Below are 27,665 nucleotides of genomic sequence, written 5' to 3'. Positions count from 1 at the left end.
GAGTGTAAAACATGGGTTTATTTTTTTAAAAAATATCATTTTACATTTTAGCAGATTCTAGGCACAGAGCAGCAAAATCTCTTACAAGAATGAGGGTCCGAGTTTCAGCGCCGCTCTCCAGCTCTGGGGCTGCGAGAGATCGCACTTGCAAAAAAAAAAAAAAAAAAAAAGGGCACCCGCATGCTGGGCATGCCCAAACGTGCCAGTCAGGCAACAAGTTATACAACTGCCTCATTTATCTGCATATACAAAAGTGAGCCAAGATTCGGAACATGACAGCCCAGGGAGAGAGAGGGCCAGGTCCTCACAATGGCTCAGCTCCCAGCAGCTCCTGCTGAACTCCAGCCACTTATTTAAGTGGCTTAATGGGAGCCATAGGATGCACGGCTATTTTAAAAATCTGCCCCCAACATATTTGTGCATTTTTCCAGGTGCTGATTCTCTCATCCGCAAACATCATGAGGATTTATACAGGGGTGGATTAGAATCAAATAAAACTCTCCTTCCTACACCATGTGGCTGTTTCGCTTTGCTCTGTTCCCTCCAAATCAGCTATGACCCTTTGGGAACAAACACCCAAAATGAACAATGTGGGGTAACATCAAGAATCCAGGAAGCCTTACTCATCCTGGTATCTGTCCCTTTAATGTGTGCTGTGTGTCGTTCTGGCCTCCCAGTTGAGCCACCTTTACAAGATGTTTACATTAATGAAAAGTGAGATCGGGTTTGTGGCTGGAGGCTACCCTGGGCATGAAGGGGGAGACACACTGGGATCTCTTGGCATAAGTGTATTGGAAACTGGGATGTGGTGTCCCAGCTAGCCACACGGGCAAGGAGCAGATATGAAGGGAGCACCAGTGACAGCAAGCAGAATACTATGTAAACTTGCTGGCTGCAGCCTGGAGCGGGTGTGTGTGTGTTGGGGGAGATTTAGTTCATTGCATATTAAAAGCCACTGCTTCCATGTAACATGTGCCCTGTGCATAAGGGTGTCTGGCTGTTCAGTAGCAGAGGATGGGGAGCAGCTTAACCTGACTGCATGACAAAAGATGCCAGGAGCTTCCCCTCTCTCTCCCTCTCTCCTGGTTGCTCCTCACACATCTGCCCCACTTGCACAGCCAGGCCTGGACTCATCGTCAGCCTGCAGGGACTCCCCAGCAGATTGCTGCAGCAGCATCTGCCCTGCTAAGGGCAGGCAGGTGGATTCGCACAGCTCCCGGGTCTCAAACCTGTTCCTGTTTCCTTCGCAGCCACCGTACCAAAAGGAGGTGCAGCGCGCAGGCTGGGTCTTGTTAAAGAACCACTTCAAGGCGAAGGAGTGGCAGGGGCCTGCGTCTCTGTCCTCCAGGCACACAGCTGCAAAACACAACAGGCATCAGAGGTCTCCTGATGCAGTCGGAGACATCATGGGGTGCTGCTAAGAGGGCCAAACCAGACACAACAGGGACCTCCAGAGCTAAAAGCAGAAGCTGCTGCAGCTTGAGCTGAAGAGCAGGGCTCTCTGGCTGGGACTGCAGCAGACTCTCATGCCCTGTGGATAGGCACAGAGGGGGACCTGTAACAGGCACTCACCAGGGCCGGGGTTACACTTGCTCAGGCAGGCAGAACTCCCACTGAAGTCAATGGATTATCAAGGTCTGCAGGGCTTGGCCCACACAAGCTCATTTCATGCTGAAGGATCCCAGAGCACTGAAGGGGTTCACGTGAGATCACACTGTAGCTGGAACTAGAACCCAGGCTTCCTAGGCCAGGACCTTCTCCACTAGACCAGATTTCCCTCCATGCCTAGCCCAATGGAACCTCCAAACTCTGAGGTGGCCCATCACTGCAAAACACTGGATTTCCCCAGGAGATACACAAGGCTTACACAGGGAAGCCTATAGACCGTGTACTCATGCCCTATTTCCCCTGAAAACTCAATGTGCCATCTATGCAAGGCTTCCAAACGGTCCCTCCCGCAGAGCAGCTCAGCTCACAAGAACTGCTGCGAAGGATGCTAGAGCTCCACCCTCAGTCCTTCCACAAAGCATTACCTTGAGTCAAGTTCTTCTCTTCTCCAAGCCCGGCTGCACTCATACCTGTATCCAAGAGAATCACAACAGTCAGAGCATCACTACAAGGCAAGTAACAACATAACACAGGCTATGGAACCAATGCAGGACGATTCTCGCTTCAGTCGCTTCCCCTGCACCCAAGAATGGAGCAATCTCAGCCGTTGGAGTCATGGCACGTTTGGGCTAATGTTGTGCTGGCACAGAGTATATGGTGTATTAGACAACAGCAGCAGCACGACTGGGTTCTGAACCACAACATCTGTCAAAGGGTGAGCTGCCCCTTTAAGGAGGAGTTGAGGCAGACTCACCTGTACCAGTTGTAGCCCCACCTTTCCAGGTGAAGGGAACAATTCCAAGAGGTCATGTTATGGGAGCACGTAGCTGAACTCTGGTTGCATTCCTTAGCAGGCCTGGTTCTGAGTCACACACTCCCATCATGTGACCCCTTGGACTCATTCCCTTCACCTGAGGAGGTGGGGATACACCTGGAACAGGTGAGGCTGAGCCCCCACCCCCTTACAGAGCCAGCTCTCCCTGTGAAAATATCAGTCAGGATTGTCTCTGCTTGGAGCAAGAGCACATTAAAAGTCATTAGCACCTTGGCTGAGAAGCAAAGGTGTTGGGTACATTGAGGCAACTCCTTAAACGCGTTAGTGGGTTGCAGCAGCGTTCAGTCAAAGCCATTCGAGATGGAGTTGTTATGGATTGTGGGGTGTTGAAAGCAGTTGCGCCACAACTGCAATGGGCTTGGCGAGGCAGCAGATAGGCAAGATAAAAGCTGTACAGCCAAGGAAAATAGTGTGTGAGAACCAGAGAGTGCAGTCAAAGATAGCTGCGGTCCCAGAATCCACTGCAATTCTGGCCCATCTGCCTTGGACCAAACTCTGGCTCAGCCTTACAGGTGATGAAGCTAATTGAATTCATCTCGTCAATTGGTGCCATCTCCCCAGGACAGGTCCCTGTGCCTCCACACATCCCTCCCTGACACCAAGCCATGGACAGTCACAGGCTGCCCCACGTACTTCGGTCAATGCACACGCGGATGCAGTCCTGCTCACTGTTGAACCGGTTGGCATTGCCGCCACAGCCACCATACCAGAAGCGGTCGCAGGAACCCGTGTCCACCCGGTAGTACCACAATAAGGAGTAGCTGGTGCACTTGACGCCAGAGTCTTTGCCCAGGAAGCACGGATCATCACCGTCCACAACACCTCTCACCTCACTGGGGCTGATGGTGGTGGCCTCCATCCCATCTTGAGGCAGAGCACCAGGTTTGGAGACCCTGTTAAAGCAATCGACTCTTCAGTGACAGGTCCAGATTGGCTGGTAAGACTTCTGAAAATGGTGTCTCTGAAAGGCCTGGTCAGAAACTCAGATGATATTTCCGGGCCCAGATCTGGACTGGAGACTGCCCCCAAGAATACCATGCAAGTGCTGAGATCCCACAGCGATAGTGCTACTGAACCCTCCCAGATAGAGAGAACCAGTATGACCTGGCACACGACACTGGCATTCGGGCAGGTGTCTGGCCGCCTCCAATAACCCCAGTGGTCCATTAATACTGAGTCTCACTGTATTAATGAAAAAATTCCAGATGCCTGGAATGCAGCCTCAGCCCCCGCCCCACTCCAGAAATGGTGCGTGCAAAGAGTAAGGAATGCAGACACTCCTGCATCCTCCCAGCCTCCTCCCTCCCCACCTTCCTCAGCCTCCCATCTTCCAGGTCCCATTGCTCTTGCTGCGCTTGCAGCTCCTGACTTAATATGTCAGCCCGTGTTCTGCTTATGCCCCTGCTTCCTGGAGCCAGTACTTCCTAGGAGCCGCCGATCTGGGGAGGGTGCTCTGCTGACTCATCCGGCTGGCTGGACACTGGAGGCCGTACCTGGAGAAGCATGTTTTCCCCCAACAGCAGAGGAAGAAAATTTGCCATTGGCAGGGCCGGCTCCAGGCACCAGCCTGGCAAGCAGGGGCTTGGGGCGGCCGCTCCGGATAGGGGCGGCCGCTCCGGATAGGGGCGGCACGTCCAGGTATTCGGCGGCAATTCGGCGGACGGTCCCTCACTCCCGCTGGGAGCAAAGGACCTCCTGCCGAATTGCCGCCGCAGATCGCGATCACAGCTTTTTTTTTTTTTTTGGCTGCTTGGGGCAGCCAAAACCCTGGAGCCGGCCCTGGCCATTGGGCTAGCCAAGTTGCACCAGCTGCCCTGAGTGCAGAGATGCAGGGGTTCCAGCCTGCAGTGCAGCCACAGGTAGCTCGGCCAGGGTACAGTCCCCTGCTGAGTTCCAGGCACTTAAGAAGAGGGTCTAGGAAGGCAGGATCAATACATGCCATCCACTCACCCATCTGGGCTCACTGGAGGTGGAGGCGTAGCAGTAGGATTGGTGGGGGATAGCTCCAGCTGACACCAAGCACTGGCACGTTCCAGGGGACGCCGTTGACTTTCCACTGTAAAGTGCAAACAGGTACAGAATGAGTGAGGCCCCCATTCTGCCTCCCAGCCAGTCCAGCCCCCTACCTTGTGAGGCTCACTGCCTCCCCTCTATATGCAGCCCTGGATCCTATGTCCTGGAGCACTCAGAAAGCCTTTGTCCAAATGTAACGCACTGGCTAAGTCAGTCACCAGCCACTCTAGTGGCTGTTTCATATAGAAGATAATTGCCTACTACTGCCACCAGCTAGCAGGGGTTACTCCCTCAGCTCAAGGCATACTGGCACTTGCTGTGGGGCAGGATGTCCCAGAGTCAATCCCTGCTGATGGATCATTGGACAAACCCTCCTTCTCCCTTTGTCCATGACTGCTGCAGTCAGTGCCATGGCTGGAGGAGGAGGCGGTGCTGTGGTCTCCATGGCAGATGGGAATTCCCCCCATCCTCAAGCCCCAGCTGTCACTCACCCAGCAGGTTCCTCAGGAACCCCAGAACCATCCTCTCTGCATACTCCATTTCCGGCTCCTGGACTGAGCCAAGCCGCAGGAAGTGGTATCTCCACGCTGGGAAAGCCAGCAGCTCTGGCACAATCCCTTCCTGCCTGCCAGCCCCCTCCGGGCCCAGGGCTAGGATGAACATGGCAAACACCCCACACTGGGCAAAGCGGGACAGCTCTGGTAGCGTCTCCTGGTCCCACAGGTCAGTTTCCTTGGTAACTACAGCAAAGAGCACCCGTAGCTTGTGTGAAGGGCTCTCCCGGAATGCCTGGCGCAGGGTCCATTCCATGGCTTGGCTGGCCGGCATTGCTGCCTCCCTGGCAGCCAGTGAGAGCTGCAGATGCTCTTTGATCCTCTCTCTAGAGCCATGCTGGGTGAAAGGAAACTCCCACAAGACCTCTCCAGAAGCTAGGTGAGCGCTCGAGGGCCCCATCAGGACCAGGGAGACACGGGTACCACTGTCATGCCGCTCAGGGTGGGGAGAGATCTTCAAATGGTCCAGGATGCTGCTGAAGAGATGAGCAACTCTCCCCAGGCTCCCGACTGGCAGGGCGAGGGGGGAGTTATCCACCAGCAGAGCCAAATCCAGGTCCAGCCCCAGCGGGTTCTGCAGCAGGGGCTCCTTCGTGCAGTTCCTGGGCTTGCATATATCTGGGAGGGAAGGGGGAGGGACAGAAAGTAATGGTGCATCTTTCCTGAAGCAACAGCTGAAATACGCCCACAAGCAGGAAGCTACCCATTGTGATGTCACTTGTAGGGGGAAAAGGAAGGGTGGTCTTGTGTGTTCTGGCTCTGGGCTACAACTCAAGAGATCTGGGTTCAATTCCTGGCTCTGCCACAGACCCCCTGGGAGACCTTGGGCAAGTCACTGAATCTCTCTGACACAGAGAGACTAGCACTGCCCTAGCACTGGAGGGGAGGACAAATCCATCAGTCTCTGGATGGCCATGGCTGGAGATGGGACACTACACAGGGGTGGGCCAGGACTCTGTGATGTCACCGAGTATTCTCTCTCAAGTGCTTGGCTAGCTGGTTCTTGCTCGCATGCACAGGGTCTAACTGATCTACAGATATGGGGTGAGGAAGGAAGATCAGCAGTGACCTTGGGCGGGGGTGGATTTGCCTCCCTCTGCAGCATGCGTGCACTGGTGGTATTACAAAGATCCCAAAGCACTTTCCACTGCTCCTGTCTCACAGCAATGAGCCCAACAGCAGCATAGTAAGGGGGTCTGGGAAAGACCCTACACCCAGGCTGGAGTCGTAATATGCGGAACTTTGCTGGCCAAAGCCGAAGGGAAAGGGGGAGCTCTGGAGCAGGGGCTCTAGGACATGGGGCAATAAAGCCTTCAGGTCTATCTCAGCTTGCCTGGGACTCTCTCTGGTCCTCTAAGGTACATCTACATGGCCACAAAACTGCAGCACTTGGGCTCCTCAGGCTAAAAATACCAGTGTAGACATTTGGGCTCGGGCTGGAGCCTGGGTTCTGAGATCCTCCCCCCGACATGGGACCTCAGAGCCTGGGCTCCAGCCTGAGCGTCTACACTGCAATTTTATAGCTCCGCAGCCCGAGCCCAAGCCAGCTGTGGCTGTGCCATGGGTCTTTCGTTGCCATATAGACTGATTCTTAGGTTCTTCAAGCCAAGAGTCCCATGGAGCAGCAAAGCGTCTTACCAAAGCAGAGCGTGCAGAGGAACACAGCTTCCCGAAGAGCCTCCACATCCTGGGATGAGTCCGTGGCCGGCAGCTGGACCACTCTGAACGTCTCGTCCAGCTGGCAGGAGAGGTAGACGGACAGGGTGTAAATGAGGGGTGATTTGGCCCAGTGGCAGTGATGGAAACAGAGTGCAAGGGGACAGGCTCCAGAGCCACAAAGCTACCGCCAAGCCTGGGAGAGCAGATTCTTCCTCCCCACTCACAGAGCAGACCCCGTCGGGCAGCGGGGAAGAGCCAAGGAACCGCCCAGCCAGTCCTACAGCCTGGCCACAGGGGCCTCCTGTTTGTTTACAGGCGTCTTGGCTTTTGCCAACAGCCGCATGTGAGACTTTGCACATGTCAATCAGGAGAGGTGCAAGCGATGGCTCTCGCCGGGCTGCCTGCAACCCCTAGCCAAGCGGTTATTTACCAGGGCACAAGCCTGGGGGACGTTCCTGAGAGATCAGGCCATGAACATATCCCCAAACATCCATGGAGATGTGCAAAGCCAGCGCATCGCAACGTGGCCAAAAGCCATTGGCACAAAGGGAGGCAGCCAGCTTACCCCAGAGGACAGTGTTTTAGAGGTGGCAACCCTGAAGTTCCCCCATCTCCATGGACTGCCAGCAGGAACCCAGGACCTCCAGCTCCACAGTGCAGTACTTTTCCAACTTGAGCTAAAGAGCTGATAGCTCTAGTAGGTTGTTGTCCTGCCATGGACCAGCCACCAGAGAGGGCTCAGCATGGACTGTGCCAGCACTTCACGCTGAGTCCCCTCTGCACGGTGTGGGTAGGGACTGTCCATAAGTTACGTTATGCAGTAGGGGATGGATGGGTCCTTCATTTCACATGACAGTGTGCTTGTTTCATGATACAAGGAGGTGAGTGGGTGGGAAATCACAAAAAAAAAAAACCCAGCATTATGTAATGTACGGCTGGCCCCCTACAAGGGAGGTACCAGTCTTGTACCCTGGCCCAGCCTGCTCACCTGGAATGCCTGCTCCACTACTGGCAAGGAGCTGAAGGTTACCACCACTGGGACGATGCCAAGGGCCACATACTCCAGGGCGACCTTGCCAATGCCCTCCTGGGCCTGGCCCCGGCCGCTGGTCAGGAACACTGCCACCTTCCTGCCCAGCAAGGCTGGCCTCACCCTTTTGAAGGTATTGCGGCCCACGAACCTCATGGCAGCAGCCAGGCGGCCCCTCTGGGTAGAGCGCACATAGGACAGGTCCCCCACCTGCCGCAGGAGCAGCCCCTTCGTCTGCATGTCGGTGAAGCGCAGCAGGTAGGTGGGGGTGGAGGCATAGGACAGCAGGGCCACACGGGCCCCGGCGGGGCAGTTGCCGTGGGAGATGTGCAGGTCCCGGAGCAGGAAGGCCAGAGCGTCTTTCATACGGCCGAACTCAGTGGGAGTGACATTGGCGGACCTCTCCACCACCAAGGCCAGCTCAGTGGGGAAGAGTGGGCAGGCCAGGGAGTCGGGGTCTGCACAGAGAAGGAAAAAGTAAAGACCCCATGGCAGCTGTCCCTGGGGCTGCGCATTGGAGCAGCACAGAGCCCTCCTCCTCAAAGGGCAGCGCTACCCATTCAGAGAGTGAGCCAGTTACTACCACTAGCCAGGTAGAGGGCAGGATGAACCAGCCATTACATTTTATAATGTTCCTGCCACATCCACCCACCCAGCACATCTGTCTGTCCCTGGCATGTTCACCCACCCACCATGTCCCTCTGTTCCTGCCACATCCATCCATCCATCCACCCACCCACCCACCCGTCTGTCCATCCACCCACCCAGCATGTCCCACTGTCCCTGCCACATCCGTCTGTCCATCCATCCAGCATGTCCATCTGTCACTCCGAAACTCCCAGCACCTCTGTCTGTCACAGCAAACTATGTCTCTCAGGTCCTAGTTCATGCTGCTGGTTTCACTGTGCTTCTCACTAGAGCAGACCTCCCATCCCCAGTTCTGCCAGCTCCTCACAAAGCAGGCAGAGCTGAACACTTACCGCATCTCTCTCGGATAGAGGCAATTAGTTCACAGGGCTGGAAAGGAGAGTAGGAAGCCGGGTCAGTTCTAGTTTCCTTGCCTTTTCTTTCCAGGCCAATGGGGTTCCCCCTCTGCCTCCCTAGCTCTCCCAAGTGACACAGGGAGGGAGACCTGTGGGCCAGTCGGAGCTGACCCCAGAGGCTGTGATGCAATAGACCCAACTAGACACAGGGTTCTCTGTGTGTTTAGGTCTTTTGCAAGCTCCTTCTGTCAAAGGGATGGGAGTCATTCACAGGACTGAACTAACATACGATCTTGTATCCTTGGGATATTTCCACCAGAGGGCAACTTTCTGGGTGGTACTTACCCAAATTCTGCCCATAAACCAAGCTCCACCTGCATGTGATCATTCAAACTATGACCTTGTACGGTCTGCTGCCTCTTCAGACTTAGATCCACCCATATTGTGTGCAGGGCAATTCTTGGGTTCCATCCACCCCACAAACAGCTCCCCCAGATGTGGAGAAGCTCATGCGGACACAAACACCCAGCACACAACTGCCTGTGCTGGAGTATCTCTGCTAAGTCCTGCCCCATCCTGTCTCTCCAAGGACAGTCATTTCTACAACTTCTCCTGCTGGGATGTCTCATGGGCCTTCAGAGAGATGCAACAGCTCAGAAGGTGAGCCAGCTGCACCCAGCATGAGGGTGAGAGTCAGGAGTAGCTGGTGTGGATTTAAAGGGTGAATAGTAACCTCTTATGGCAGGGAGCACCAGAGACAAGAGGATACTGTACATGGCTGCAACAGCACTCCCCGCAAGCCATCACACACCCTTCCTGACCCACCTAATGAGCACACAGCCAAGCTAGCGAGACACTGCATAACAGAAGAACCCCTTACCGTAAAGAGGGGAACTCCAGGTAAACCTCTCAGACCCTTGAAGCAGAAAGGAAAAATAGAGAATGAAAAAGGCAGTGAGAAACCTTACTGAGAAAGCACCAGAGGACTCAGAGCAGTGAAGTCACCACACACACTTTCTCTCACACACACACCAAGCACCCACTTAGGCAAATAAGATTCATCCTACTGAGTGGGAGCATTTTTCCACCAGGGCCAGTCTCCTGCCTCTAGCAAGGGCCTATATCTAGTTCCTCAGAGGAACATACCTCTGATACACCTGATCAATCAGGGCCATGCTGGACATGGGTTTCTTCCTGACCTTGGCAGGTAATCTGTTTATGCCCTGAAGCATGAGGTTTGGTGACCCTTATCTCAGCATGAAGAGCTGGGTTATTAATAGCCAAAATAAATCATCCATACCTTTTATAAGCCCAGACACAGCCGCCGGCTGATTGTGCCCCCAGACCCACTTCCCCACCCCTCCAAATGCAGTCCCACCAAGAAGTCCACGCATCGAGACCCTACCATCTTTCCTGGAGGTCCCACGCTTCCACGCAGCCCTTGGTCTCCCTTTCTCCCAAGAAGCCCCTGAAAGATTGGGGGCAGTTTTAGAGAACACAAACCTGCAGGTCAGCAAAAAACAGCCTACAGGAGAAACAGCCCCTGGGGATAGCCCCGTTCTTCACAGGCAGGAACAAATGAGATCCATCAGCTAAACTCAGTGAGCAGGGAGGTGCTATTCCTCCCCATCCCCCTACTCCAGAGCCTAGGCTGCCGTGTTAGCACCTACAGTCCAGGGCAAAGGGCCCCTCTCCCTAGGTCTGTACTTGGGAGCAGGAGAGTGGTGTGTTTAGCAGAGGTGGAACAGAGATGCTTTCCTGTGGGGAGCTGGCTGCTCACATATGACCAGCTGGGATTGCACAGCAAATCTTGCTTTGAAGAAGACAGCAGGCGGGCATTAGGCATAGGGTGTGGGTTGGCACTGGGGGAAGAGATGGGCATTTTTGTGGCATGGCAGACTGGGTATGTGCTGGATCCATCCTGAGAAGGAAGCCTGACTCGGATTGGAGGCCATGGCAGCACCGTACTCACCCTGGATCCACGCAGGCCTTTCCAACCTTTGTCCCCCCTGGCACCTTTGTCGCCTCTTTCACCCTGAGAATAGAAGGCAATAGACAGGCAGGGTCAGGCACCAGCGCTGGGTGAGAGGAATGCACTGCCTGTCCCTTAGGGACGTCCCTCACACTCCACTTATAGATATACTGCATAGCGACCCCACTGGTCCCCACCCCTCCTGTCCCCTATGCCCTCCATGCGAACCTTGCCTCCACGGCCCGTGCTGAGCGACAGAGAGTCGCAGCTGGCAGGTAACACGGAAGCGCTGCCGGACCTTGGGTAGTTATCCCTAGTCCCGACAGTCACCATGAAACGACAATGCTAAGCAGCCGCCTTCCCACTAGCCACAGGCTGACGGCAGCAGCTCTTGAGCAAAGAGGGCACTGCTGGCTCTCCACTCACCTGAGCACCGGGGTCTCCATGGCCTCCGCGGGAGCCCTACACAAGAAAGCAGGAGAGAGGTGAATGCACCCAGGGAATGGATCCCGGCAGGAAGCGAAGCTAAGCGGGGCCCTTGGACCACAGGGCAGCAGGCAAAGCTCATGCTGCATGGGGTCACAATGGAGAGGCTGGAACTCAGCGGTGTATAGGGATGGAGGCTCCCATCTGCAGTCAAAATGCCACGAGGAATGGGGCTCCTCCGTGAATCCCTCAATCACCAGCCCAAGCCTTTGGAATAAGCACCTTATGCCTACACAGTGACCTTCGGCTGGTAGGATCCTAAAGCTCCTTACACTCCACACTCAGGAACAGCTTCCCCCAGCGCTGAAATGCAGCCGGCTCTGCAGCGCACAGCAACAGTTTAGGGCAAAGTGAAGAATTCCAGGCCCGGGGCTGGTTTCATGATTTCAATGGAGCAACTGCTCATTTACACCAGTGTCGGTGAGACCAGAATCAGGCTCAATAATGGAAGTGCGGAACCCAAGGGGGTGGGGAGAGGAGAATGGACTCTGCCCATGCGGGGTTAATGCTGCTGGTTTGCCGGTAGCAGCGATTACCTTTGGGCCCTTCCTCCCTGGAGATCCTCGTTTATCACATCCATTGTCCCCCTAGAGAAAACACATAATTACTGTAGGACCTGCACATGCACAATACCTCTGTCCCAGCCCAGCCTGAAAGTGCCAGCCTGTCCTGTGAATTTCCCCAGTTTGCTGGGGGTCTGTTTGGGGACAACCAAGTTGGCAGGATGGGAACATATCGCAAAGCGCTCTGGAGATCCTCTCCCAGGCACCCCGGACCAGGAATGGAGGGGACTTTTCTTTCTCATGCATCCCCGCATTAAGGGACAGCCGGAGCCATACCAGGAGCATCTTCACCCAACACCCAGGTCCTAGGTCCCTCTGCACTGGTGCTGGGTGGCTGCAATGTATTTGGGAGGGGACTCCCACTGGAGATCCCACAAGTCATTTGGGTCTCAAAGGGGGAACAGCTGGGTCCTGAAAAGGAGGGGTGGGAAACTTAGCTCCCATCTGCAGTGGACTCTGGCCAGGAGCTCCCGTTCTCGGATGCTTGGCTGACCAAGTCCAGCACCATGAGAAATATACCTGTTCCAGAGCAATGCCAATGTTCCTCGCACCCAACTCACCAGTGCCCCCTTGGGCCCCAGAGACCCTGCGTTCCCTTTTTCGCCTCTTCCTCCGGCCTGCCCCTGGAAGAGAAAGAAGCCTGCCAGCTCAGGGGAAGGGCTACTGGACCAACAGGGCTGGAAAGGGGATGCTGTGCCCAGGCAAACTTTCAGGGGTGGTGATGAGAAATTCAGGAGATCTAATTAATGCACCCCCCCCCCATACACACACACAGTCGTTGGGCCAGGGGTAACATCCACCAGGAAAGGGCTCTGCAGGGCTCTTGCAAACAGAGCCACACCTAATAGTCAAGAGAACCTGTGGGGAGATATCTGCAGCATGGCCTTGTTACACAATACACCGTGATCTCACTGACCTTCTCACCCTGGAGACCAGTGGGGCCGGTGTTTCCTGGGGAGCCCACATCTCCAGAATGCCCCTAGGCAAAAGACAAAGGTAACGCTGAAAACGGCTCTGGTGCCAGGACCATCCAGCCCCCTGGCGTAAGAGGAACTAGATAAAACACCCTGGGGCAATGCCCGGTAACCAGCTCAACTCACTCCACCTGCTGGGGTGATAGGCTGGGAGATGCAAGGAGGACCCGCCAGTAGGAGGCATAGGCAGAGCAGGGCTGCCTGGACGCGCGTGTCACTAGAGCTGCAGCGGGCGTGGACAGGGCAGTCCTTAGGACCATTTTCCAGCAGAGACAGGGCCCTGTGGTGAGGAGGTTCATCACTGGCAGGGCAGATGCCCTGGAGCCTGCAGCAAACACCCGTGTGTCCCCGGGGAAACATGAACAATGTAAGGGAACCATTTAAACCACAGAGAACACACTCTGCCCTCTAACACCATTGGGTCCCTGCTGGGGCTGGGGGATGAATGGATGGATTCCAGCACCGGAGGGACTGAGCAGAAGCACCACTCCCCTATTTCACTGTCCTCATCTCTGGCCAGCTGTAAAGTTGGGGGAGTTGAGAGCCGGCACCTGAGCTCCACGGCACCCAGGGTGACCCACGACGCCCTTTGTCCCTCTGAGACCTCGCAGCCCCTGGAACAGAAGCAGCAGAGGGAAAATGTAGATGCTCCAAGCGCAAGCCCAGGAAGACTGCCCGAAGCAGGCGCCCGCAGGCGGATCCAGCTGGCCTCACCTGTGCACCTTGGTAGCCCTTCTCCCCAGCAGCGCCTGGGGCACCTGGGATGCCCCTCCTGCCCTATGGAGAGACCAGGAAGAGTCAGTCTGGATGCATCCAAAGGATGAGAGTGAGATGTCTCACCCCTCCCTCTGGGGACACCCTGCAGCCAGGATGCACCAGGTCAGAGAGTCCCAAAGGCAGGCAGCTGGTTCTGAACAGGCCAGGATTGCCTTTGTTGGGCTACTCCACCCACCGGGATCCAGAGGGACTGGGTCTGCCATGCAGCTCAGGCATTGAGCCTGGACTCTGTCGGGGCATTCCCCACCCCTAAAGCCGGCCAATCTAACCTGCCCTGGGATGGAAAACAACCCACTGACTCTGCTAGAATGTGTTCTTTGGAAGGGATGAAAACTCCTCCAGGGACCTGCAAAGTGGATCATTACCACCCGCTGTGGGGGTGCGGGGGGGGGGAGCTTGCTACTGGTACACACTGGCCTCGCCAACAGGAGCAGGTGGAAACACCGGACCAGGGGAGGTGGGGGAGAGGAGAGACATGTGGGAAACAATTCCACCAAACAACAAAAGCTAGTAGAGAGAGATTCCAAAATGAGCAGGGGGGCTAGAGTCAGGACTCCTGGGTTCTCTCTGGGAAGAAGTGTGGCTGTGTGGGTCAGAAAAGAGGAACTGGGACCCCCTCTGGGCCTGTTTCCCCATCGGCAAACTGGGGATAAGGATATTTCCCTCCGGGGGGGGGGGAGGGACTCATCAGTTCTCACCTGGGCTCCTTTCTGCCCCTTCAGGCACGTGATCTGGGAAGAAGACAGACATTGATTCTTTACTACACAACCCAGCCAGGCTCATACTATGCTGGAGGCCAAAACTGCCTGCACCCTCGCTGCTCAGCCCAGTGGCCTTGAGCAAACACTGGGATACTGAGAGAGAGAGACAGTTTCAATAGCCAGTTCTGATCCCAGGGCCAGACTTTGGGGGCTGGGTGCCTGGGGGAGCTCTCAACCAGCTCCTGGGGTGCCATTTGCACAGCCCAACCCTGACCCCGCTTTGAAATCTAGGTCTCAGTGGGGAGCTCTGCCCAGCTCTGGGATGACAGACCTCCATGGGGCAGAAGGATGCATGGTATAAGTAAAGACAGGGAGGGGCTCTCCAAGAGGGGACCCTGCCTGCAATTATACCAGTTCCCAGCAGACAGGAAGCAGGCTCCAGAAGCTGATGGCAGCTCAGATCCTCCAGGACCTTCATGGTTTTATTGTACAAGCTACAGATAAGTGCCTCCCAGCCTCCCCTGCCCCATGGAAACAGAACAAGGAGCTGGACAGATGGGCCTTGACATCAAACACACATGCTAGGGAAGGGGCCAGCTGCTTTCCCCACCTTCACCTGGCATGGGGTGGAGGTCTCAGTGACCTGCTAACGGTCAAGGTTTGGGGATATTGGGTGCTGGGGGAAGTTCAGGGCACAAGGGGCTTAGGACAGGCACTGGACATCCCGCACAGGATGAGAGCGAAACGTACCGGATCTGCAGTTGGCCCTTGTGACCCAGGTGGCCCAGGGCTGCCCTCTGGTCCAGAGTCCCCCTGTTCAGGGAAGGGAACAGAAAGAGAAGCAGAACAAAGCTGTGAGAAATGGCCTGGGATGAGTGTGTCCAGCTTCTGGTCTGATTGCAGCAGGGCCACGGAGCCAGCTCACCACCTCCTGCAGACCCCAAGTGGGGTGGGCTGCAGACTAGACAGGGGTCCCGCACTGCCACCTTGCCTGCACAGCCCCTGGGTCTCTTCCTTCGTTAGGCACAGGGAGATGTCCCCAGCGAGCTCCCTCTCCCAGCCCCTCACCAGGAGCCCGGTTCTCCATTGTGCTGCCCTGTGCTGCCATTTACACCAGTGCAAAATCAGCACCATGCTCTGGTGTGGATGGTGCCTAAGGGGAGAACTGGCTCTCCTGCTCTCCAGGGGGCTCTCCGACCCCACTGCACCGTTCAACAGGCCCTGCGCATGCCTTCCCCAGAGCACCCCCAGCCTCTGGATGGAGCAGCCTAGGAGAGCAAATACCTAGCCATTATTATCCAGGGAACTCCCCTTCTCCGCAAACAGCACTGATCTCCCCTAGCTGCCCACCTTGCATCTTTGCAAATCTACCAACAGACCATGCTGCCTCCCCAGAGCAAAATCCATTCACCGGCCATCAAACACAACGTGGCAGCAACGCAATACACCGGGTGAGGGCCAGGAAGGGAAGATGAACGCCCTGCACCAGGGAAATTGTGGGGAGCAATTTCCAACCCAGGGGCTCAGCCAGCATTAACATTTCTACTATCACCAAAAGCTCCAGGAGGCTTCCTATGACCAGCCACTAGGAGGCAGGATCTCTGGCTTACATCTGTGATACTTCCGAGCCTGAGCCTGCTTCAGCCTGATGAGTCATCCCTGGGCCAGCACGTGTGATGAATCAGAGGCAATTACCTGCTGGTCTTGTGATAGGCTCCAAGCCATTCAACCAGGGTTCAGCCAATCCACAGGCAAGAACCCACCCAGGTGGTCTCAAGGCAGGTATTGGAAGCAGGCTCCTGTTTGCTCAATGACTGGGTGCATTCCCATTGCTAGTTGGGCCAACACACTGCCCTGGTGCCTGTTCTTGTTCCAGCCTGTACCCCTTTCCACTGGCTGCTTGGCAACACTGAAACATCTGATCCTGCAGAAATTACTGCCAACGGTCACTCTCGTCAGACCCTCCCTATTGAATTGCTAGTGCACCACCCTGCATTTTCTTTACAGGTTTCCCAGCCAAGTACTGCCCAGGTCTGGTTCTGTTCAGCTTGCGAGCTCTGAACGGAGCATGGCCCAGGGTACTACAACTGCCGCCTTTTGTTTATCTGGACTTGCAGTAAACAGGGCTGTCTAGGAGCATCTGCCTGGAGTCGTTAATGGCTCAGAGAGTTGGGATGGATTCATTGCCATTACCTGGGTGCCTCTTTCTCCCTTGCTTCCGGGGGCTCCACGCTCTGTGCTGCTTCTCCCAGGATTTCCCTGTGGAGCATGGAATCAGAGGGGGTGAGCCCACATGCTGTCCCATCCTCCTCCCAGCCCCTTCCTTGCCAGTGAACTCAGGATTCATTTCTCCCCTTAGGCTCTGAAGCCAGACTCGCTGACTAGAGCAAGATCCAGCTGCAAGTGGCAGGGTGGCCAGCATAGGGGACATGCCCACTTGGCCCTGGTCAGTGCCTCTCTGGAATGGCACAGGGGATGCTGTCTCTGAAGCTGGGCATTTGGGATTAACATGTCCCCTTTGCTCACGAGGACCCCAGCTGTGCACTCTGCAGCCCTCCCTCACCCTTTGCTTTTCTGCTGGGTAAGACAGTTTGGGCGAATTGAGCGCTGGTGGAAGGGGCCAGATTCCCTGCCTGAGGTGGGGGGAGGAGGGGAGAAGGTCTGTGTATGTATTCACAGGGCATAGGCAACAGTAGGGCAAACTCCCCCATACACGGCTCCACCAACGCGCCCCAGCATGACTCTCAAAACCACCCCATTTCCTCTGTGGCCCAGCTAGCCCTTGGCCTCTCCACTGAGGCTACCGACCAGTGGGCCAATGAGTGCCAAATGCCACGGTGATTTCAGGGGCTTAGACTGAGACCCACTGAACTCATTGCACACTGGGGCCAGTGAGCAGACAGGAGTCAACGCTCACAGGGTCTGCACTGCAAGAGCTAACTCCCCCCAATTCTCCCCCACACTTACAGCATCGCCGGGGGATCCTGGAGGCCCTGGGTCACCACGGAGACCCCGGGAGCCTTTCTGCCCCTGGATCAAGGCAGGAGGAAGGGATTAGCAGCACGGAGCCGGCAGGGGTGAACGTGGGGAAGTGCAGGAGGCTATTGCTGAGTCCGCATTACCGGGGCACCCGCTTAAAGGTGAGTGGCTGTCTGGGAAGCAGCATCACAATGGGAATAGGGCCACACAGAGTGGGGTGATGCTTGGATCAGGGGTCTGAGGTCACGATGCTATAAGGCCGGGGGACATGGGCACGGGACCTTCTCCTCCTCCCGGGGCTTCTTTACCCGCTTAGCCTTGCTGCCCACTCACCTGCCTCCCGAGGGATCCTCTTGTCCCAGGATTCCCAAATGGACCGGCTTCCCCCTGGGAATGAGAGAATCCGGGAAAGGGGTGAACCCTCTCTGTGCTTTAGTCATTGCTGATGCCCTCTAGTCTCCCTGGAGCTCCAACGATTGATAGTTGGGCTCTAAGGGCCGATCCTCTGCCTCCTGACAGGGGAGGCTCCAGAACGAGTGCTCACTGCGTGCTGCATCTTCCCCTCGGTGCCTGTCCCACAGAGGTCAGGAGACGCCAGCAAGAGGACAGAGGGCACGAGCCAGAGCTCACTGAGAGCCTGGCCATGAATTTCACAGGTTCTGAGTTAGAGTTTTAGCTCCAGCAGTGGAGACTGGCGTCATTCGCCCCTGAAAGCCTTGGTTCGGCTCTGGCCGAGGACTGTCATTTCTCCAGGAGCTGTGGAGCTTAATAGGGTGGATTGTTTTAGGGGACACACAGCGAGCACGGCCCAAAGGGAGCAGCACAGGGACCTGGGGCTGCCCAGCTCTGCTGCAGGACATGCAATTGCACAGCTCACCTTCTCTCCAGGGATGCCATCGTATCCAGCTTCCCCAGGAGCTCCCTGGAAAGAGATTTTTAGTTGTCTTAGTCCTGGATGCTACCTGGGACCTGTCTGAATAAACAGGCACTCTGCAGCAGGCCCAGGAGCAGCTCATGTCCTTCCTGGTCACATCCGTTAGGGCCAGGTCTTCTCAACATTTTGCATCTTAGCAGAGAGGATGCCTTGTGGACACTTCCCCTTCTGCTCTTCATTGTCCAGTCCCTCCTACCCTGCCATTCACCACTGTGCAGCCAGGAGTGCCAGGGAAACACCAGGCACTGAGGGGGCCGCTGCTCCTACCAGTTTTGCAGGTGGATATTTGGAGGCTGGCAAACAGTACGGCTCAGGGTGCTGGCCTTCCATCTGCCCGGGATGGCGCAGATTCACTGGCACACCTGCACATACCTGCACTGCCTGGCCCCAGAGGAGTGCTCCTGGAGTGCCACGTGCTGGGAGATGTTTAGGGAGAGAGTGTGACTAGCAGGCCTGGCTATTGTGGAGATGAGCCACGAAGCTGAGTCCTGCCACGCTCATCTTAAGGTTCGCTCTACGATGTACATGGTATTTGCCTGTTAGATTCTACACGCACACCAAACAGTAAAGCCTCTGTACCTGCTCTCCAGGGTATCCCATCAGTCCCTGAAGCAAGACAGAGAGAGAAAGTCAGTGAGATGGAGGAATCTCCGAACCAAAGGGAAAGCAACTGCCAAGGCTGGGTCTGGCATCTTACCTTGGGTCCACACTGGCCTGGGCATCCCTGGATTCCCCATCTCCCTTGGAGCCCTCGCAGTCCCTGCTCCCCCTGAAATTGGGATTGGAAAGGAGAGACCTTCAAGCACTCCAGTGAAAAAGGAGGCTTCAGAGATAAGCAACACATACATCCCTACGGAGGCGAGTGGCTAGAAGTCCCCCAGAGCCGGCTTTGTCTAGCTGGGGGAATTGTCTAGGGAATATAAGCAGGAGTTGCAATGGGAGAACGCTGAGCTAAGGAGAATCCAGGCTGGGTATCAGGAAATGCTCCCTAGTGCCATTGGGCTGTGGACTCATGGGCCAGTGTGAGCATGGAAAGTGGTGGGAGCCCATGACATGGACTTCAGAAGCAGAGTAGATGAATCTCCAGGGCACAATCCTGCACTGGCCCATGAGGGACAGAATTAGATGGGCTCTGATTGATCTGTTCCACCTCTGGCACCTGGGACTGTAGCCTGCACTGCCCAGGGAATGCCAGAGGCAGCTGTTGAGAGGGCTATCTTCAGCCAATGGGATACTTACAAGAGTCGGCTCCAGCACTATCCCCAGGCTTTATGATTACTCTGGTTTCCGAGCTGCCCTGATGCCACCAAGCTCTAAACAAGGTGTGCAAACTCCAGTGTCCACACCAGGTGTGGCAAAGCTATGCCAGAGCTCCCACCCCATGCTGTTCCGATTGAAGATGCAGGGAGAGGATTGGGTCTTTATGGCCAGCGCTCTGCTCACCAGTACACGCCAAGGGCCAAGCCCAGCGGCCTTCCCACCCTGTGCCCAGCATCTCTGTCCTTGAAAAAGGTTATCGGCCCTGATCTATGTTTGTGGGGTACATCCCACACACCCCATTTCTACAAAGTGGGCCCCACCCTGGGGTCAAGGAGCCCAGCAGCAGCCACTCCTCCATTGGAGATTTCAGCAACAGACAACAGTTCTACTCACGCTGTGTCCATAGTGCCCGTGGTCTCCAACCAGCCCCTTTGCTCCTTTCCTCCCCTAGAGCCAAGACAGCAGAACATTTGAAGTCAGCTCCCCTGGGACACAGCCTGCGCCACGCACTAGCTTCCAGTTTGAGCACTCCAGAGGAGAACAGTCAGCGGCATTAGCTCTGGGCTCACTCCCCTCCCAGTGCCCAGAATGCTAGGACCCGGCAGGACATAAAGTCCCAGCCTGTGAGCCCCAGACAACACAGGGGAGCATCAGTGCAGAATTAAGGCAAGCGCCTGAGGACAAGCTCTGCACAGCTCCTACCAACTTGCTCAGAGCAATCTCTTTGGCTCACATGGTGGTGCCGCAGCCTAAGAACTGGGAGGGGTTGGGGTCTGGGTTGAGTAACGGCTGTGCTGTGTGCAGCTGCCTAATCGGGGATTCAACTAAAGGGACAGTAATGGCCTAGTGGATTGAGTACAGGGCTGGGAGCCAGGAGTCTTGGGGTCTAGGCACAGCAGGGGGGTGTTGTCTCATGCATAGAGCAAGGGGCTTAGGAATCAGGACTACGTGGGTTCTCTTCCCAGCTCTGTGCGGGAGTTTGAGAGTCAGAGCCCCAGAGTTCTAGTCTTGACTCGGGGAGGGAGTTCTCTTGTGGCTAGAGCAGAGGCTGTGGGAGCCAAGGCTCCTGGTTTCTATCCTCAGCTCTGGTTAGAGCAAGGTACTGTGATTCAGGATGCCTAGGTTCTCCAACCCTGGGATGGAGTGCAGTCTAGTGGCCTTGGGCAAATCACTTTGCCTCCGTGCCTCAGTTTCTCCACTAGTAAAACAATCATGTTTGTAAAGTGTTTTGAGATCTCCAGAGGAAAGCACTCAGTATGGAAGAGCTGAGAATGAATCACTATGACTAAGTGGTTAAGACCAGCTTCAATGTCTGGTGAATCCAGTTGACACAACATCAGATGATAGACCTCAGGCAACATAGAGGCCAAGTTGACAAGGTCCCAGCTGTGTAGGGACCAGCCAGCTGGGTCAGACAACATAGGCCCAGCAAGGCCAATAGGAATGGAAGTTGGAGACACCAGGAGATTTATCCCAACTGGAAGGGAAAGAGAACATTATAAACTCTTCTCAGAAACATAGAAAACAAAAATCCCCTTGTGCCTTTTTATCATTCCCCATTGCTCTGCAGATCCAGATGTGCAAACATCTCGCCTCATCCTGATTTCTCAGACCAGTGAGTAAGTGCAAAAGGCATGTAGCTGGGAACAAGCGCTTTCCTAGGGCTCGTCTGCACAGGGTGTTTTTGCACTGGCAGCTCTGCTGATGTCACACCACCAGTGCAGATATGCCGCGAAGCCGTGCAGAGCAGTTTGTGCCCAAGCATGGTTTGGAGTGTCATCTGCAGGAGTCACTATTTACACTGGTGCAGGACGTGGATAGTGGAGCTTTGCACCAGTGTAAAGGAACCCAGAGTACAACTCCTGCTTCGTCACCTCCATGCAGAGTGGGGGGGTACAGGCTGTGAGACACACAGCCTCACACTCCTGCTAGAGTCTGATCCAAAGCACTGGAAGGGAACAGCACAGCCCCCTGCCCTCCCCAAAGCAGAGGCTGCATGTGACAGCCCTGCATGCAGCACCAGGACCGGCGACCCGCGGCAAGCGCTTTACCTTGCGCCCTGGAACGCCCAAGGGGCCTGGCGAGCCTGGCAATCCAATGCACGTGCAGGGGCACGGGTGGCAGCACTTCCTCTCTGACACAGCCAGCTGCAGCGGGACAGAGAGCGTCAGTGTCACAGCCAGGATGGGGACCTCTGCCCCATGGCCCGGAGAGTGAATCCCCTGGGGTCTCGTGCGAGGCGCAGGGGAGCTGCAGGCTGACACAGAGCAAGTGACTGACCACTGCTAGGAAGACAAGCTCAGTCATCAGGCTTCCTTCACTCAGAGCAGAGGAGCTTCCGTGCAACCCAGACAGCTGGGCCAGGGATGGACCCCAAAGGATAGACCCACCACTTGATCAGGGCCGGCTCTAACTTTTTTGCTGCCCCAAGCAGCAAAAAAAAGCGCCGCCCCCCCCGCCGAGCGCCGCCGGAACCCCGCCGAGCCCCGTGCCACCCCCCCGCCGAGCGCCGCCGGAACCCCCGCCTCCCCGAGCGCCGCACCGCCGGAGCCCGCCCTCCCCCGCCGAGCGCCGCCGGAACCCCCCCGAGTGCCGAGCGCCGCCGGAACCCGCCCCCGCCTCCTGCCGAGTGCCGCCGGAACCCCCCCCTCCCCGAGCACTGAGCCGCTGTCCCCGCCGAGCGCCGCACCGCCGGAGCCTGCCGCCGGAACACCCCCCAGCGCCGCGCCCGTGCCGCCCCCCCACCGAGCGCCGCGCCGCCATAGCGCCCCCCCCGGCGGAATGCCGCGCCACGCCGCGCTCCCCCCGCCGCCCCTTATCAGGTGCCGCCCCAAGCATGTGCTTGGGTGCCTGGTGCCTGGAGCCGGCCCTGCACTTGATACTTGTCAAGTATCTCTGCCCTCTGCTAGAAGGGGTCAGACCCCTGGGCCCACAAGCCAACCTGCTGGGAAGGGGCCCTCCCTTACCAGCTCTTGAGCCAAAACGCTGCCAATCTCGGGGCTTTCCATGATCAGCTGCTGGCTGTACCTGAACCTTCGCCCAAACTCAATGAGCTGCAGCTCTTCCAGGTTGGTAGCATTGTTCATTGCGATAGTCACTAGTGCGTCGAGCTGGCCTAGGATAGAAATGAGGCCAGAGCTGGGGTCAGCGTGGCATACGGAGCAGGGGGAGACACAGGTTGCTGACTGCAGCGGGGTGTGGGTTAGGTGACTTGGCACCTGACTCCCTATCTGACTCTTTGTTAGTCTCTAAGGTGCCACAAGTACTCCTGTTCTTTTTATCTGACTCTGTCTCTCAACATCTCCATGCCTCGGTTTCCCCATCCATAGGATGCAGGCAATAACACTGTCCCGCCGCACAGGGAGGATAAGGATTAGTAAATGTTTGTCAAGTGCTTTGCGATCCTCAGAGGGAAGGGGTAGATGGTGCCAGGGCAGAGCAGCACCATGGGGCAATGGTAAAACGTGGCATCATGGAACCAGACGCAACGTAGTGAAGGACTACAGTCCCTGGGATAAGAGGGGAACAGAGACACCATGCTCAATCCGTCCTGAGATCCCCACATTCCATCAATGTCCCTGCGCCCAATCCCCTCCTGAGGTCTGACTGTGCCCAAGGCTAACTTTCTGAAGACCTCTTCCCCTCCAGATCTAACCACTGGTCGCCAGGAAGTTGTGTGATCCAGCCACATACCTTGCACCCGCAGAGTGGCTGACATCTCCTCCAGCTTCCTCACATCATCGTCCAACCCATCCGTAAACAGGAGCAGCACCTGGGGCACAGACACATTTGGGGCACATCAGCCTGGAGGAAGCAGGATCCAGGGCAGAGACAGCTGGTGTCCCCCAGCCTGGGACCACACAACACTCCCCAGCAGCAGCAATGCAGCTCTGATTCTGCCCAATGTAGCAGGTATTCTGCCCAAGCCAGATGCACCTGCTGTGCTGACCCGGGCAGACAAACAACCCAGGTGAACTCTCTGCTGAGCTCCTAGGAGCCTTCCTCTGTGAAAAAGCAGTGGAACAATGGGAGCTGAGCAGGGAACTGGCAGCAAGGGGGTTAAATGGCTAGAGCTAGCCGAGGAAGGGAGCCCGCTGAGCGGGTGTCCTTGCCCTGCAGGATGTGCCCATGCGGAGCTCTTGGGTCAGCTGAGGCTCTACCTTGTTACTCTCTGGCAGGCCTTGGCTCATCTCCAGCAGTCTGTGCAGGGAGGGCTGGTTCAGGTAGGTGCGCCTGAAGGCGTGCACCACACGCAGCTGCTGCAAGATGTCGTGCTGGTACTTGGCGAGGCGGGCTTGGAAGAGGACCTCGCCGCCCTGGTCCATGCTCTGGATGCTCAGGGTGACGTTGAGCTGGGCGCAGCTGACCCTGGTCAGGGAGAACAGCTCCCAGATGATGCCCTCCAGGTATTGGTGCAGGCTGGACTGTTGGTAATCAGTGACGTCCAGGCCGACGAGCAGGTGCAGGGGACATATTCCTGCAGGGCAGAACATGGAGACCCAGCCAGCTCCCGGCCTCCTCTCACTCACCACCGCCCCCTCCACATCTCCACAGCAGCCCAAGGGGTGAGGAGTCCGTCTCCCTTCCACACTCGCCTGGGGACTCGTGTGCCAAGGTCTCGCCCACCTGCCCATGGTGGTCAACGGCTTCTCAGGACTCAACCCTACTTCGGGACCTTTCCGGGATGTCTGCGCTGCAGCTGGGAGCGTGTCTCCTGCCTGGGCAGACAGCCTCGGGCTACAAATAGCAGTGTGGACGTTGCCGCACCAACAGAGGCTCAGCTAGCCAGCCGAGCTTGGAGCTAGCAGGTAGGGAGGCGCACCTCGGTCCCTCCTGTTCTCTGCCTGTGTCCCGTAATCGTCTGGTCTCCTGGGGGCTGTGGTGCTTTCGTCTGATTCTGGTTGTTGGGCTCAGTGTGGAGGAAGCATGGACCTGTGATCTGTGCTATATAGGAGGTTGGACTAGAGAATGGTCCCTTCTGGCCTTAAGCTCTGTGTCTTCATTGTGATAAAAAACCGCACAGTGATGAGTCTCAGAGCCTGGGTCAGTTGACTCAGGCTCGCCCTGCAGGGCTATGCTCTGAGACCCTCCCGCTGGCGGGCTTGCCTGGAGGTCTGCATTGCAATGTCATAGCCCTGCAGCCGACCCGTGAGCCTGAGTCAGCTGACCCAGGCTAGCCACAGAGCAGGCGTACCCCAGTGACTCAGTCTGTCAGCCCAGGCTTCCCAGCTGCAGTGCAAACATCCCCTAAATGATGCCCTCCCCGCTCACTTTTCACGGCTGTTCCAAAATACTAAGGAACTCTCAGGAGCCAGGGCCCTTCGTCCCACCGCTGCATCCTCCCACAGAATCCACCCTGCGGGCCAGATGCATGGCAGATGTAAATCTGGGGTAGCTCTACTGAAGTCAGTAGAGCGTCCCTGATTTACACCAGCTGGGGATCTGGCTCTCTGTCTTTACACATGAAATGGGGTTTGGGGTCCCCATAGGGGGTACAGTCCTGGGAGTCCCCTCCACATGTGTGTACATGGATAGCAAGGCCTGGGGTCTCACTTTGTGGGTCCCCTCATCAGTCCCTGCCCCTCCTTGTGCATAGAGAGTAGGGCCTGGGGTCCTCATTGGGGTACACCCTGGGAGTCATCAGCACCTACCTGTAGGGATTGGGATTGCCCTAGGCAGTGTATTGGAATAAATGCCCCTCCGGAAGCAGTCTCCACTTACCGGTGTCCTGACTCCGAGCCCCTCCAGCTCCGACAGCGAGCAGAAACAGAGCGAGCCAGCGTTTGAATAGCACCATCCCCTGCATCCTTGCAGGCAGGATCTGGGCTGGATGGGCAGGGGTGGAGGGGGGGCCACAGGGATGCTGCAGCCTGTCTATGTGGGGAAAGCACAGGGATCACCTTCCCAGAGCTCTTGGCCCTCAGACGGTCTACAAACTCACCCAGGGAAGAGCCTCACATTCACCCTGATAGTCCAGCTACCAGTCAAACTGGGTCCTAGGCAGATCCACAGTGGACATGGGGAGGTATCCTGCAGCGCCATCTCTTGGAGGTGATTCAGTGCACCAGCCCTTATGCATGCTTCCCGTGGGGATGAGCACTGGGGAGCCTAGGGCCTTGACTTCCCGGGCCCCACCACATGCATGGACCTCCCACAGGACACGGTTCCAAGCATCGCTGCAGAGCCCCTCCCCCATCCCACCAGACCTGTTCTACTGCTGGGGGCCCTCTGCAGTCATGGGAAGAGCAGGATTCACCCCTTAGTGTGGGTCTTAAGAGGGCCCCAGCAAGTCTAAGCCAGCCCTGGTGACCCCATCAAAATGGGATCGTGACCCACTTTGGGGTCCTGACCCACAGTTTGAGAACCGCTGGCCTAGAGCAGTGGGGCTCTGATCTCCGTTGTGGCCTGGAGACTCCACTGTAATATAAATAACGAATAGCAATAATAATAATCAAGCACCTGCCTTGTGAACTGGGGTCAGGGCTTTGGGTCTGGCACCACTTCCTACTCTCCATCATTGCTCATGAAAAACAAACAGAGCCCAGCCCAGCTGGGAAGCTGATTTTGGCTTCCTCCAGTCCTGGCTGCAAGAGCAGATCCTGACCCCATCCTTTCTTGTCTGTCTGTTTTGCTGTTTGCAGAATCACATTTGGGTGCATTTTATTCCTCTGCTAATGGGTGTCAGTTCCCAATTATTGTGCAATGGATTTGATGCTGTGGTCTGGAGGGAGGGGACACCGAGTACGGGGAGATTTACCCCAAATGATATCTGAAATGTATGTGAGTGTACAAAAATGACTTTTCCATTTACATCTCATGTTTCTTGGTCCTTTCTCAAGCTGTATGGATGCAAATGCAACCTTTCACTAGCTCACAGCCCACATATGTCTTTTGCTTCAATGTTGCAGTCAGGGCCAACTCCAGGCACCAGCTAAGGAAACAGGTGCTTGGGACAGCCAATACAAAGGGAGGGCACCTCCTGGCCTTCGGTGGGAATTCGGCAGTGGGTCCCTCAGTCCCTCTCTTCCTCTTTGAGCTGCCGCCGAAGTGCTGCCGAAGAGGAAGAGAGGGAGTGAAGAACCAGCCACCGAATTGCAGCTGAAGAATCAAGTGGCGCAATTGAGCTGCCGCCAATCGGTGCTTTTTTTTTTTTTAATTTTATTTATTTATTTTTGCCTCTTGGGGCAGCAGAAAAGCTAGAGCTGGCCCTGGTTGCAGTGAGTTAATAAATAATACTAATAACACTTTGAATTTATATAGGTGTCAGAGTAGCAGCCGTGTTAGTCTGTATCCGCAAAAAGAACAGGAGTACTTGTGGCACCTTAGAGACTAATAAATTTATTTGAGCATAAGCTTTCATGGGCTACAGCATCTTATGTAGCATCTTTCAGCTGAGAATCTCAAAATGCTTTCCCAAGGTGGTTAAGTAGCTTCTTTAAAAATCCACATTTAAAAGATAGGAAAACTGATGTACAGAGAGGTTAAGATTCAGTTGAGAATAAAACCCAGGCGTCCTGGCTCCTAGTCCCTGGTCTAACCACTAGACCATTCCCGGCCAGAGCTGGAAATAGAACCCAGGAGTCCTGACTCCCAGCCTCTTGCCCTAACTGCTAGACCATCCTACCTCTGTTTTGACAGCACAACAGTCACTTTGTTGATTCAACACCTTAACTTCACTGAAGGATCAAAGCGAAAGAGAACCTTGTTTAAATGCAAACACCTTTAGGAATTAGCAAAGTGGCCAGCCAAGAACAAAACCCAGCCAAGAGCTGAACCTGTCTCCAGGTTCAGCTCTTGGCTGATATCTCCAGCTATCTTCTAAAGTTTTCCCCCCATGTAAAATTTTCTCTTGATAGAAAGCATAGCCTCTTACCTCACTGCACCATTCGGCAGCGCGTAATAGCAGCAGTGCCTGGGGATCCGTAGAGGCTTATCCAAAATGGACAGAAACACATGAATTATTTTATTTGATAGTCGGCTGCAGGATGGAGGAGAATTGGCTGCTAACTCGGGACGTTCGGCTGGAAGGTTTACTTGTTTATTCCACAGCTTAAATAAATAAATAAATAAATGGATACGTCAGGGGAAAGTACATTCCGCCCAGTGACTGGCTGTCAAGAACTTCCCAGATTTTAGCTTTCCGGTTCTTAAAGAGAATATGTGAGGTCAACCTAACCTCCCCAAGGCCCATGATGCACACTAAATAATGCCAGTGGGGTTCTCATTTTTGTCCTGTTGAGGGTACAGAACATCCAGCTTCCAGCAAGCCCACTTGAAAGAATTAAGGAATGGACTTGTTAAAGGGCACTTCTGTACATTGGAGCACCTCTTGCTAAA

General features: G+C 55.7%; 1 protein-coding gene across 4 annotated transcripts; it reads right to left on the bottom strand.

Annotated features, from left to right (window-relative positions):
* On the bottom strand, nucleotides 1-27,382 carry LOC101945237 (collagen alpha-3(VI) chain-like). 4 transcript variants are annotated; one of them, XM_024105562.3, is made up of 32 exons: nucleotides 27,202-27,382; nucleotides 25,050-25,202; nucleotides 23,489-23,805; nucleotides 23,022-23,100; nucleotides 22,295-22,443; nucleotides 21,380-21,475; nucleotides 19,722-19,775; nucleotides 18,766-18,837; nucleotides 18,648-18,674; nucleotides 18,012-18,056; nucleotides 17,468-17,521; nucleotides 17,123-17,185; nucleotides 16,349-16,414; nucleotides 14,906-14,968; nucleotides 14,153-14,185; nucleotides 13,392-13,454; nucleotides 13,229-13,291; nucleotides 12,620-12,682; nucleotides 12,264-12,326; nucleotides 11,677-11,727; nucleotides 11,081-11,116; nucleotides 10,655-10,717; nucleotides 10,088-10,150; nucleotides 9,563-9,598; nucleotides 8,680-8,716; nucleotides 7,658-8,157; nucleotides 6,649-6,748; nucleotides 4,948-5,628; nucleotides 4,394-4,499; nucleotides 3,077-3,336; nucleotides 2,034-2,078; nucleotides 1-1,356 (listed from the first exon to the last, which is right to left on the bottom strand). In XM_024105562.3, exons 2-32 carry the CDS (start codon nucleotides 25,132-25,134, stop codon nucleotides 1,094-1,096), a joined length of 3,696 nt encoding a protein of 1,231 aa, XP_023961330.2. In that variant the 5' UTR covers nucleotides 25,135-25,202; nucleotides 27,202-27,382; the 3' UTR covers nucleotides 1-1,093. The 4 variants fall into 4 exon arrangements, with proteins under 4 accessions (XP_023961330.2, XP_023961329.2, XP_042696263.2 ...); XM_024105561.3 differs by lacking the exons at nucleotides 25,050-25,202; nucleotides 27,202-27,382 and having other exon boundaries at nucleotides 23,489-25,002; XM_042840329.2 differs by lacking the exons at nucleotides 17,123-17,185; nucleotides 25,050-25,202; nucleotides 27,202-27,382 and having other exon boundaries at nucleotides 23,489-25,003.
* Nucleotides 27,383-27,665: the final 283 nt, after the last annotated feature.

Source organism: Chrysemys picta, chromosome 2, assembly GCF_011386835.1.
Source record: "Chrysemys picta bellii isolate R12L10 chromosome 2, ASM1138683v2, whole genome shotgun sequence".
NCBI lineage: Eukaryota > Metazoa > Chordata > Testudines > Emydidae > Chrysemys > Chrysemys picta.
The sequence above is the reverse complement of the archived record's forward strand: the minus strand, read 5'-3'. Positions and strand labels throughout refer to the sequence as shown.